The sequence below is a fragment of the Clarias gariepinus genome, chromosome 11 (assembly GCF_024256425.1).
Source record: "Clarias gariepinus isolate MV-2021 ecotype Netherlands chromosome 11, CGAR_prim_01v2, whole genome shotgun sequence".
NCBI lineage: Eukaryota > Metazoa > Chordata > Actinopteri > Siluriformes > Clariidae > Clarias > Clarias gariepinus.
In genome coordinates, this window is record NC_071110.1 from 31,857,480 (window position 1) to 31,871,179 (window position 13,700).

Sequence of the window (13,700 nt, forward strand, 5' to 3'; positions counted from 1 at the left end):
TTGTGCTTTGGGGATAAATACAGAAGCCATAAATATTTAATAACCCGCTGTGTGGCTTCATGAAAGGCCTTTACAGTCTGATAGAGTGAGAGCGAGGGAGGGAGGCAGGGAGAAAGCAAGAGAAGAAGAGACAGACTAATTGCATCTTGCTGTGTTTCAGAAACCGGTAACGAGGCAAAGCCGTGGATTGTGTCCGTCCCACTGCCACGTTACTGCACGACCTCTCGCGTGCACGCTCTGCCTATTTCCAATTCTGATACAGGACGGCGGAGATCACGACTATTATACAGAAATCTCGCCCAACACCGCAGGCCCAAAGATGCAAAGGTCGCACTCAGACGCTTGCATAATGCAGTTATAATAAAACGGAAATGCACTCGTCAGGGGTAAAAACGTCTCCGTGGGTCTGAAAACAATGAGGCTAAACGTGGCAGGATTTTAAACGCCTGCAATCAGTTACTTCGTGGTCTTTTGAGACGTCAAAACACACCGCAATCCGTCATGAATAGGTTGCAATTTGCAGGGAGAAAAAAAGGTTGAACGATTCAGGCGGCAAAAGCACCTTATTAATATCGGCTCTGTGTCTAATGCCGTTCCTCTGTAATCACAGAGAAGGACTGACATATTCCGGATCACATGTAATTACAGGAACATTCTTCCTGCTTCCACACTGTAGTCAGGAAATTACGACTGAGTGATATCAGAAACTGTGAACCTGATGATTATTTTAATGGCACCATCACATCCTTTTTACTGGGTGTGCTCATGAGACCAGCAGGAGACGACTGAAATGACGACGGGTCAGAATGTTTTTGCAGATTTTCCAAACACGTTATTGTTTCAAATTATGGCTGTCGATATTAACGCGTGAACACACGTAATTAATCTAGAAATTTTAACTTATTACTATTTTTAACGCAAATTTATACTACATGTTAACAATCCACTGATTTAATTATTAATGTTACGTTTTGGCAAAGTGGAATACAGTAGTCATTTCCACACCTCCATGGTCGAGGGTTCGATTCCCACCTCGGGTCTGGGTATGTGGAGTTTGCATGTTCTCCCTGGGTTTCTACCGGGTTTTCCGGTTTCCTCCCGTATACCAAAGACATGCAGGTTTGGCTCATTGGCATTTCCAAATTATGCCCTGTGATGGATTGGCTCCCCATCCTGCCCATTGCCCCGAGTCCAATGGCACAGGCTCCATCCCCCTGAGACCCTGTACCCGATAAACGCTACAGAGAATGAGAGAGAGAGTGAGAAGATTTATTCCCCAAATCCCTCCAAGTTCTTTGACCGTTTCTGATGTTGGTCACGTGATTAAATTACACAGCTTGGTTATAAATGAACAGCATCATATTCCTAGCCATCATATCCGAGCAATTCTTGCAAACTTTTCTTTCAAGAGAGATGGATATGCACAATTTTACAACACGCACTCGAAATATCTTTCTCTATGACACTCCTGTGATTAATCCGAACTCCAAGAAACCACTTAGCTTTGATTGGTCTCTCTTTTCACAGCATGCGATTTTAGATGCTTTCTGAGCACGATCATTTACACCGCGAAGAGGAGCAACGCTTAATTTGGATGCAGCAGACACTTTTTTCTTTCTTTTTTTTTTCAGAACTCTGGAATGAGATAGAGTGTGCGGGTCACAGGGGTCATAATGAGTGTATTAATTATGCAACTTTAATTACTTTGGGATGAGAAACGATCACCTGTGTGCAACATGTATGCAGGGAGAAGATAATGGAGTGTGTTTTATAACTAAGGGAAAGTGTGTTGGAATAAAATGGCGTACACAGTCATGTAGCAAGTTGTTTAGCACAAGAATGCTGTATGGCACAAGGATTTGTCCATGATAGTGTGGAAATACTTCTTGTTTTAGGTCATGGTACATAAAGACCATTTCTGAGAGAGTAGTACAGTACAGTACAGTACAGTAAGTCACCTACGTATGAACGAGTTACATTCAGCAAGCCTGTTCGTAAGTCCAGTTTGTTTGCAAGTCCAAGAAACATTGTCTAGGTTCAAGGATACTAACATAATTGGCTAAACGCAGTATAAAACTAACATGTTCCATGATCTTGTTCTTTTGGATATGGCCAGTTGTTGAACAATTCATCTTAAATGAGCAAGCAACGTCTGCCATTTTTTCACCGCGCTTCATTATTTTCTTTCGTCTCCATCGTTACTGCTTGGCGCTCCTTAGCAGTCCCAGCTTCTTTGCCTCTGCTTTTACTCTCGCTTGTGGACATCCTGGGATGCATTAACCTCAACGATTGAACATGCACGAACGTCGGTATTTTTAAAAGTTCATAACTCGAATGTTTGTATGTACAGTAGGAGACTTACTTACCATTTGATATGTCATGATATGGCTCTGAGGAACAGCATCCATACAAGACTTACATCATTTGGCAGACCATTTTGATCAAAATGTTAAACGAGACCAAGGACGTTTTGCTGCTTTTGGGTACACTAAACAATCAAAAGTATTTGAACACCTGACAGTCCCACCTCCCCAAAAATACTGGAAGCAAACACTTGGATGGGATGTCTTTTTGAGCTATGGCATTACAAATTTTAATTTAGAGAAACCAAGCAGCTTTATGAATATAGTTAGAGTGGAAAAACATTGGACCTGTTACCTCCAACCTAGAACACAAATTTACATTTACATTTACATTTACATTTAGGCATTTGGCAGACGCTCTTATCCAGAGCGACTTACAAAAAGTCCCCACAGCCATGCTCCCAAATCTATCAGAAAGTTTTCTCAGAAAAAAAGAGAAGAGCACATTATGACAGGAAAGGGGAAATAAATCTGGAACGAGATGTTCCACCAGAAAGTTTTAGTGATTGGTCATTTCATGCACTGAACCTCAGTGGACGTGATGTTGACCAGGACTAATATATCCATAGTATCGAGATATAATATATAGAATATATCGAGGAATTCTGATCTAAAAGCTATCAACATGTTTCTTCTGGACAAAGAAAAACTCTAAACCTAGTAATGTAGAAAATCATATATACCGTACAGTAGCTTGGGTGTATTAAAGCTACAAGGCTCTCCTCCATGTTCTCATCAAAGGTACAGTACGATCATAGGGCAGGACGTGTCATGAGGACCTCATAATAATCAAAAAGAGATGGAAATAGCTGTCAGTGGTTCAGTAACAACTTAAATAACAAGGTAACTGTAGATGTCACCTGCGTCTGGCACTCGTGGCTATGCAGACGGAGATCATTAGATCATGTTAGCGATGACCAAATCAGGATATTTATAAACTCGTGATGGTTAAAAAAAATCGCAATAAAAATCGTATCAGCATTTAGTATCATGATGATATTGTTTGATATTGTTTCGGCTCGTCCCTAATGATTCCCAATCCCTATACTTTACTGCAAATATACATTTTCCTGGAGTATTTTTCTGGATTGCTACAAAGATGCAAAGATGGCCCTTACCTATGGCTATTTTTTATTTTCCATCCATCCACCCATCTAGGACCCTCTGTGGTCCAACTAGGGATGTGGAGGCCAATGGTAACCATTGTGTTTATTATTACTTATTATATAGAAATGAAAACATATGGTGGTCTCGAATGCAGAGCCTCACACAAATATGAGTGATGACCTCATTGCTTACTCGCAAATCAGTGCTTTTTTCAATCCGTTGCATGATGATGGAGCTGATCATTGAGGGTTCTGAGGAACACTGAGACAGAAAATATTAACCATCAAACCTGGTTGGTCTATTAGCATGATTTGAATCTGATAATAACGAAAGTAAATGTTGAAGACAAGGTACAAATCATAAAACCTTCCCATGACCTTATTATAACCTTTTAATACCAGATAAATAGAAGTTTAATTAAGATTTTAATACAATTTTTGCATTTCTTTTTTTCATGCCTACTTCACTGCTAAGCTCATACCTTGGCCAAAAAAAAGATAACTAATTCCATTAAACAAAACTAATTACTTAGAATTTCAATCACTAAAGATATTTCTTCACCCGTAACCTGGCATGTTTTTTCGTCCAATCCTGTTCCTTCTTTTCCATGGGAATTATTTTTAACCCGATGCTGCTGCTTGATGAGGCCAGTCGCACCCTCAGATTAGATCTGATTACACCATCACAGGAAGAATACACACATTGCCATAAGGCAGAACAGTGGGTGAGCTAGACACCCTCCAGCGTGCTAGGCAGTGACTTTGAGGCGTGGAGGAAAACACGTCGAGCTGTACTCGATGGGCTTAAAACCAGGAGAAAAAAAAAGGCCCTGTGGAGAACCCATACGGTGCTGGAAAAAATCTGTACCGTTGGCCTGTGGGAGAAAAAAACACAGACTTGAGGTTGCCTTGCTGAGATCACAGCGATTCAGACATTAAGACAACCACTGCCTCGAAATGAAAGCGATACAGCTGAGAGTGTGTTCTCTGTGGAACAGATATCACACAATTCCATAACTTGGTTGTATCTTATATTCCTCTGAACCTGAATGGCTTCCTGGTATGGCAGAAACCTTTGTGGAGCTGTTTTAAGGGTGACATGATGCTTTGAATAAGCTGTGTGTGTGTGTGGTCCATGAACCTGGTGGAAGATCTCCTCTTATTCACTTCCCACAATTAGGAAACAGCAAACTATCGGGTAGCTGGTGAAAATTTGCAAGTGCAACAGAAATGCTTTTAATTGAGCAAAGATGTATGTTTTTTTGGGGAACAAAGTGCTATACGATACAAGACTAAAAGGCTAATGAACACATTCCTGCTTACGAAATGATACCGGTCACTTTTTTAGCCTCTCCAGAGATAGCAGGCATAAATCTCTTCAGCGCTTTGCCAAAAACATTTCAACCTGCCCCGGCACCCAAGAAGAAAAACAATGTATACCAAGGGCAAAATCCTGCAGAGAAAACTTCTACAGCACCGGCATTAAAAAACTAAAGATCAGAATGAACACTTGAACAAATATCTAAACAAACCTATAATATAAAATATTTGAATGAAATATTAAGACTTCATTTTGAAACACTCTTCATTCGTGATGATATTATGCGATGCCCAAAAGAAAGCTTTCATAAATTTGTAATTATCCCACCATTTCTCCGTTTCCTTTGTGTCTAAGCATGACTATTATTTCTTTTCCACAATGATAACAACAACAACAAAAAAATCAGCCTCAAAGCATATTGAAAACTTGGTCTAATCAACGTGAAATGAATGCGGCTCCAAAATCAAGCTGAGAGCGTTTAAAAACAATACACGCGGACTGTTAAAGCGATCGCGCCGACTCTATGGATTTAAGGGGCCACACAAATTGCTCTTATAGATCCTTTCTGCTCTTTAGCAGTATCGGCATCAGTAAAAGAGACAGCCTATTAGCGGGTTTGTTAAAGGGCAGATGTGTGAGATAGTAGAGCAGACACATTATTAGCTCAGTGCACCAGACTCAAAACAGAGAATAAAGCTGCAGATTATTTTTACATTATAAATGAGTTCTTGAGATGGGTGTGGATCGATTCAGTTATGTACCATGATTGTTTTGTGTGACGATTCATGTAAAGCAAGTCATGCAAAATTCATGTATGTGCAAAATCAATTATGTTTACTTTTTTAATTATATATGTTTTTGTTTGAGGTGCTAAAAAGTCACACAACAAAAAATTTATCAGGATTTTTATAAACTCGCGATAGAATTGCAACCCAAATCAAATCGGCACTTAAATATCATGATAATATTGTATCGGCTGATCCATGATTATTCCCGTCCTATACTCTACAGCAAACATCATACAGTACATATTCCTATTTCCAAAAGCGATTCAGTCCCCACAGAGAAAGATCTTAAAATGCATAGTTTTACACTTATTTATACATTTTTTTTGCGAAACATCAGTTAAAATTACATTAAGCCATAAAATTATGCAGAATTAGGGATGTGGCCAATTGTATTGCCAGCTGCATTGCAGGTGTCAAACCTCTATGCATAACTTTAACTTACCGTCTAACTGGAATTGTTGCATTTAACTTACCACAAGAAAAGTAAGAGTTGACAAGGGACGACGTGTAGGGTGTGGATGATGGCGTTAGCATTATATCATAGCATTTTAACTAAGCTAAAGCTAAATCTAAGCTCGCTGTCTTGTAGGTGGTAACTGAGTTAGTAAAACGAGTTCAATCCAACAGTCAGGCTCTGTTCATCCCCCTCGCCCCCTCATTTGGCCATTTATGGATTAATCAGGGTTTAGGCGGAGTCATGTCCTGCCAAGATAGTGATGACCAGAGTTCCCACATTTAAGCTTCAAAACCTCTTCAGAAAACCTATGGGTGATGTCACGGTTGTCTATTTCTTTTTATACAGCTTACGGTCTAAACAGGGATTAACTTTAACCTTTATTTGCCATGCTCTAGTGGGGGTGCTGAATATGTGACATCTTGGTAAGAGACCAAATTTGAAAAGAATTATCATCTGTATAAAGCCTTCGAGATCACTTTTTTTAAAATACAAATGCTACATTTTGATTACATAAAAGGTCGAGGTTAAGGACAGAGTGGATAATAATCTCAATCAGTGTTGCCTACTAGCACTAGGATAATTATAACACTGAATAATGAAATAAACAAATGCTAGAATGCAAATTCCCCAAACAAATGATAAATATTTGTTGTATTGTTTCCAGTGCAAACGATTTAATCCTTCAATCATCCTTGATAATGCTTATTTGAACATTGTCACAAATCACACCTGAGGACTGACACTGATCTTGTTTATATAATGCATAGTACAAAAGAAAAAAAATGAAAGCACTACTCCGTGATCAGATCACGCCATGACCCTGTCCATAAACTTTGCCACTCATCCTCATCCTTCTCACAGACATATTTAAATCTCTGCCTGTTTGACAGATTGGAAGACAGAGTCCTTGATGTCTATAAGGTGAGTCCTTGCCCGAGGTGGTTGGCTTTAAGGTACTTAGACCACAGTAGTGTGATGCCAAGTGCCTCCGAGCTGTCAGCGAACTGACAGGTTGTCAATCCCAAATCCCTTGCCCGTGATCTGAGCTCACCTTGTACGATGAGGTAAACCTGGGAGGTCTTGGACTGCTGCTTGGTCTGGATCGAGCAGGTGTAGGGCCCTTCATCGTATACATCCACCTTCTGAATGCGCAGGCTGTACTCAAGCTGACCCTTTGTCACCAGGTCCACACGGGGGTCCAGGGACCACTTGTCCTCGCTGGCGAAGATGATGTTGGAACGGTTAAGCCAGGCCACTTTGGACACCTTGTCATCTACATAACACCTGGACAGAGAGAGAGAGAGAGAGAGAGAATGTGAGACATGGGATCTTTCTGTCAGGAAAAACAGAATAACGATGACAGGAAGTGCATGTGATGCGGCGTTACACTGTCAAAATCAGATCAATCCCTTTGCAGGAACGAAGGAACTCATATATAATACATGATATTTCCTTGACATTAACTGTTTCAGTAACCATAATCTACTGCTATGAGTGGTAAAGCAATTTACAAACCTGATGTGCAATCGATGAGCATAGACAGGTAGGTGAAATTAAATATTAAATAATATAAAGTTGCTGTACATGACACAAATGTCACATTCAGAACAAGCTCACATGAGGTAGACAAGTAAGTAGCTAACAAGACATATTTTCAGCTCCTCGGGATCTTTCTCTTTTTTTTTTTTACATAACGTGCTACTGCAAAGATAAACCTGACAGGAAAAGAGAAAGAAACAGACAGAGGAAGAAGGAGTGTGTACGAAGACCCTCACAATATATCAGGAAGAACCATTTTTGTTCGAGAAATTTAGATGATCTCCGAAGATTACTACATGCAGCTTGAAGGTGGAAATCCAATCAAATGAACCCGAGCTTCATCACTTTTGTGGCTCGCGACATACCAGATGCTGTAAATGTTTTGAGCTCTGTCCATCTTTCTCTCTTTCTTTCCCTCTCTCTCTTCACCCTCCATTGCTCTGAATGCCATTCTCCCTTCACTTTACTGCTGACTAACGAGGGCTTTTCACCAGGGCCTGTCTGCTCGATCGACATTAGCTCTAAACAACAGCTAACCAATCTTTCTCTCTCTGTCTGACAGCTAGCTTGGTGCAGTGACGGATGTGTGCACTGGATGCCCGAGGCCCTGCCTGGGGGAAGGAGAGAGAGCGAGAGACAGAAGGGAAGACAGAGAGCGGAGAAAGAGACATTAGGTAGCGAGAGAATATAGAGAAGAAAAACAGAGCAAAAAAGCCAGAGACAGGGACAGGGAAAGACAGATGGAGAGACCGAGAGGTGGACTTGTGAGAGGGGGAGGAAAATAGAAACTACACTAATGAGAAGTAAGACGAAGAAGACAAAGAAAGAAGAAGTGATTGCTGCCTGAGAGAAAGGGTCAATGGAAGTTAACATTTCATGAGTTTGTACCCCAGAGGTATTGCCCCCATATTGTTCAAGTTGCTTTACTGAAAGCAGCCTTCCAGAGTTCAGCCACGAAGTTGACTGATTCAAGCCAAGCTCCACACCTACTCCTAACAACAACTGTGCCAAACCCAGCTAGTACCACCCCAATCTGCCAAATGCCTGTTCCACCTGTGCCAACTCACCCCTCCAAACCTAACCACAATCTCCCCAATCTGTCCACTGGCTGGCCTAAATCTGTCTGAGAAAACTCTTTCAAACCTATATAATATACTACCATCACAATCTGCTCGCTAAATGTGTCCGGGGAAATTCTTTTAAACCTATATAAAATACTACCACCACCACAATCTGCTTGCTGCCCAATGTGCTCCAAAAATGCCAACCTGGGCTCTAATCCCAGCCTGCTTTAAACTGCCCTTCTCCAAACCCAGCTGTTACCACCACAATCTGCCCATTCCTTGCTCCAAACTCAGCCACTACCACTGTAATCTGCCAGCCCCTGCTGCAAACCTGGCCACCTACCCATGCAAACCCAGCTACTACAGTACCACCACAAACTGCCCAGTCCCCTGCCCAACCATTCCTCAAATCCTAACCACTAGCTTTCCAGTCTGACCAGTCACTGCTCCAAACTTGCCCACTCACCCATGCAAACTTAGCTACCTGATCTGCTACTCCCTGCTGCAAACCTGGCCACCTATCCCTCCAAACCCAACTGGTACCACCACAATCTGGTTATTGTCTTCCCAAATACTGCCCACTCACTGATGCAAACCATATACACTAGTATTTCTAATATAGTTTATTTCCTTTAAACCACCTAAACTAATAATACCCCCCTTGAAGAACTGTCTGCTTTGGACAATTTGGGGTTTTCCCTGACCGGCCACACCGATGTTAATTCATAAAAGGCTGTTAATTAGCTTATTAAGTAAACCAGCTGTGCTGAGACGTGTCTTCACATTAGAGCCCCTGGATCATTTCCGAGAACATTCTGAGAACCAGACTCCAAAGTCTGGTTCATTTTGATCAGTGAGAACCGAAAAGCAGAGGGCAGAGGACATTGGGATGTAAAAAGAAAAGCTAAAAAACTAGACTAAACTTATCTGGAAGTTGAGTCATGTCAACTGGAGTTCTTTCTTGTTAGGTAGAAACATTTCAGAGTAAAGAAGCTACTTGGATGAGTGGTGAAACATTTCCGCCTAACAAGAAAGAAGTCCAGTTGACATGACTCAACTCCCGGCTAACCTCACCTGGAAGACTGAGGATCTTCACAGGCCTAAACTAAACCTACTGTAGGTTTATTGTGACAAATAAAGCCTTTATTTTTTTTTGTTTTTATCTGTTTCTATCTCCTTAACCCTGGACGCTCCGAATCCAGCCACTTTCCACCGAGCCTGCTCCAAATTTGCCCACAGATCCAGAACCTGTTAGGGTCAAAAAGGCACACCCCTCCTCTCTGTGAAGTCAACACACAGATCTGGCTTGTCACCGAAGGCACAGAGAGAAGGAGGCAGCAGCTTTCCTCTTACTGCTTTCTTGGCACCGTTCCTGAGCTGGCACTAATAAGGGAGTATCTCAGATAAGGATGCCTCTCCCAAGGCTGTGCTTCGAGAGATGAGCTGTACACTCCTCAAAGAAAAACTTGTGGAACATGAGCACAGGGATTGCACTACTGTTAGCTCTAATCAGTTACACACAAGTTCATACTACTGGAAATTATTTTATTGTAGAGAAAGGACTATCAAATTTACAAACTCCTCCGAGACGCCGGAATGCACAGCTAGACACTCCGATGTTCATTACATTGACATCGTATTTATTGGCTGTATTTATCGCCAGTGACGCAGGTTACTAGCAGGACATCCTGGAAGAGAATCATTTAACAATTCACACACCACATAAGCATGGCATGACTCCTGCTCCAGTCCATTTCGCACATTAGTACATCATTACAAAAATCTAATAAAAAATGTGTGTGTGTGTGTGTGTTAGGGGGGAAACAGTCTGGAGATCAGAGTCAGTGCATGGATGCCTAATCATCTTCCTGGAAGCAGAGTAAAACAAATCCAACATGGCACCCTCTAAGCTGCCACTGCTGCTGCTAGTCCTCTGTGGGAACTGTTTAAAAAATGCCCAAGCCTGCACAATTTACAAAAATTATGGGCACATGCGTTAATGTTCCAGACGTTAATAGTCCTAAGGCACGGCCAGAGACGGTTAGTGAATTATGGCTACAGACTGGAGGGAAGGGGACTGCTGGAGATACGTAGAAGAACAGATTATGTGCTCCTCATGATGCATCACCATCCAAGGAAATCATAATTATAATCACAGTCCTGCTGCTGTCTAGTTGGCATGGGGAAGAGTATTTGGTCTCTAGTGAAAAATGTGATAAGTCTAGGTTAAATGTGATAAGTGATAAGTATATATATATATAACTTTTAACCTAACTTTCAAATTTGTCCAGAAATAAACCCCAAAAATTATAACCACTGGTACAGTTCGCTAGCACTTCCAGCCGTTCGGGGATGCAAGGTTGTTTTTGAGTTCCCCAAATGTTTTATTTTTATTTTTATTAGTACTTTAAAGATAAACCTTTGCTTTTAATCCTGATAAGAGAATTAAAAATGAAAAGTAAGCACTGAAGCAAATCTAATAAGCAGGAATAAAGGGTTTAATATATTACTTAAGTATTACTGCATGGGTAGTCTAAACCCTGATTTATGCTTCCGCGTGAAGTCTATGCGGAGCCGAAGCCGCATCTGGTCTACGGTGTTGTTAGCATTTATACCTTTGCAGTGGTCAGTCATTGATTGTTTGCGTCTTCACGACGCGTAGTCATGTTTATGGAGAGGTCTATGTCAGGCTTTGTCATTGTTCCCACGGTGTAGACCTGGCTCAGAAGCATAAATCAGGCTTAAGATGTATTTATTATATCAATCACAGCCAATATTTGTGGGCACCAATTAACAAAGCCATAACCCGGCAGGAGTGTTGCCTATGTTGGGACACCAGTAAATGCGGATCATCTGTTCCATCCACCTAAAAACATAGCAAACATCACGCAGCTTTTGAACGCATGCTGACGGCAACGTGGGCCGGGCCGACAGTTTTGAAGTGAAGAGAAGGGTAGGGTAGACGACGTCGTAACCGAACTACAGATACAAAGTCAAACTGTGACTCGTCATGAAGTTCCTGCTGAATGAAGACAGTAAAAGCGATTGACATTTACAGGAGACTTCAAGTACAGTATGGTGTTGAGGCTCTACTCAGTCAGAGTTGTGTACTCATAATGTGTGTGTGTGTGTGTGTGTCAGGCAAAAAAATCAGACAATGTTTTTGTTAGTGTGTTCAGTGTGTTGTCCTTCAAAGAGACATGGCTGTGGTTCTGTATGAAGAACAAGCCGGCTGGGCTTTGAACATCATCTCTGATGTTTTCCGTGTGTTTTATGGATTTAAAGAGAGGACCCTTTGATAATTGTTAATGAATAATGTCTCAGTTATGTACGGTATTTAATATGGACCTCACTATTTTTTTTTTAACATAGAGAGTTCAGCGTGAGCTGCAGTGGTGTCGCTCCTCACTGAAGCCGAAATCACGCAAGATAAAGGTGTTAAGGTCAGAACCATGTGCGTGCGTGTGTGTGTGTGCGTGTGTGTGTGTTATGAATTTGAGACACTGCTTAATGTACATACAGAAGGCTCGGACTCTCTGAACAGCGCAGCCTGAATAGCATTGTGCACGATGTCAGTATTAAATCCACATGACATGCACGTAACTCAACTCGGAGTTAATATTTCACTCGGTGCCGCATGCCAGGCGAGATATAGCTTTGTTTGTTGAACCTCTCGACTGCTGCTTGCGAGATTGAGTGGCAGATGTGTGAACTCTAGAACAGCTTGACTGCGATTTTTTTTCTTTCTTTCTTCGCATTGATGTTTTACCAGCGGAGACCAGAGCCCTACTTTGCAGTTATATTGAGACCCCCATGCCATCACTCAGCCCAGAGGGAGCCGAGAAATGGAGAGAGAGAGAGAGAGGGGGGAAGAAAGATAAAGAGAGAGAGAGAGAGAGAGAGTGTAAGTGGGGGAGAAAGAAACAAATTGCAGTATAAGGAGAAGGAAAAGGACGGTTCTCTCTTGCCTCCTCTGTGCTTCATCTTGCTCCCTCAGCACTTCTCTGTGATCAGAGAGCCCACTCACACTCTTCATATCAACTATACATCACACACACTTTCCTCCCTTACACACACACTTTGAACATCAGATTGCTGGAAAGATCCCCTATATATATTACACTCATACACCCACCCCTTCCATAACACACTTTCTACTGTGTGCTGCACAAGTATTATATACCGAGTAAAGGAAACAACCTTTTACACTCTGGGGACAATTTTAATGCTGCCTTTGAATGTTTTTCAAGAATTTATACAGACAGTTAAAGAAAAATTGCTCTCAATGTTCATGGCAAAGTGTCTGGATGGCTAGCTAGAGACGTGCCGAAGCTTTGAGATAAAGGAGTGAAGCGCCGCTGCATCGCTCACTTTAGGGAGACGAATTCCACCAGGTCACCAGGTAGTCCAACTGCATTGTGGGTAATATGAGCAAAGTGAAAGTCCAGAATTTCATTACAAACTGTTTATTGAAAGTGAAGTTACTTATAAAGAGCTACACACACCAGTCCTTCAAATGGTGGTCGGTTGGTTGCGTCTCCATGCCGCCTGACACACTGGGCGACAGATATACATCCACCGTTTGTATGGCAGTTATTTACAGGGTCGGGTTGCCAGATTGTATCGGGAAGTTGCTCAAGAATCCAATATTGGCAAGCCAGCTGTATCGGGACTCGAACCAGGGACCTCCTGGACCGCAGTCCAGCACCTTAACACCGAGCTACCTTAAATTCCACCTTAAGAAATTCGACCTTAAGAACCCACCTCTGGAATGTTACATTAAATTCGAATGTCGAGGCACCGCAGTACAATGAAATAGAGCACCGTCCATTAAGAGCGTGATACCCGTGTTAGCTGACGGAAAGTAAGACCACACTTTAAAACAGCAACACAAAAATGCTAATAACGCATAAAAAAACCCAGAGCATTTATTACCAAAACTAGTAATACAAAATATAAATAAATAATTAAAAAAGGTGATGTTACCCAATATAAAGTCATATAAAATTTGTTATGTTAGTATCAAAAGTGGTGCAAAAAAAAAAACTGGAAAAAAAACCAA

The 13,700-nt window shown here is 41.5% G+C and overlaps 1 protein-coding gene across 2 annotated transcripts in view; it reads right to left on the reverse strand.

Annotated features, from left to right (window-relative positions):
* The window catches only part of lsamp (limbic system associated membrane protein), a 713,842-nt gene that overhangs the window by 55,555 nt on the left and 644,587 nt on the right, over positions 1-13,700 (reverse strand). For both annotated transcript variants that reach the window (XM_053507446.1, XM_053507445.1), the window contains one exon: positions 7,087-7,319. In XM_053507446.1, coding sequence (XP_053363421.1) covers positions 7,087-7,319 — 233 coding nt within the window. The remainder of the gene's footprint in view (positions 1-7,086; positions 7,320-13,700) is intronic.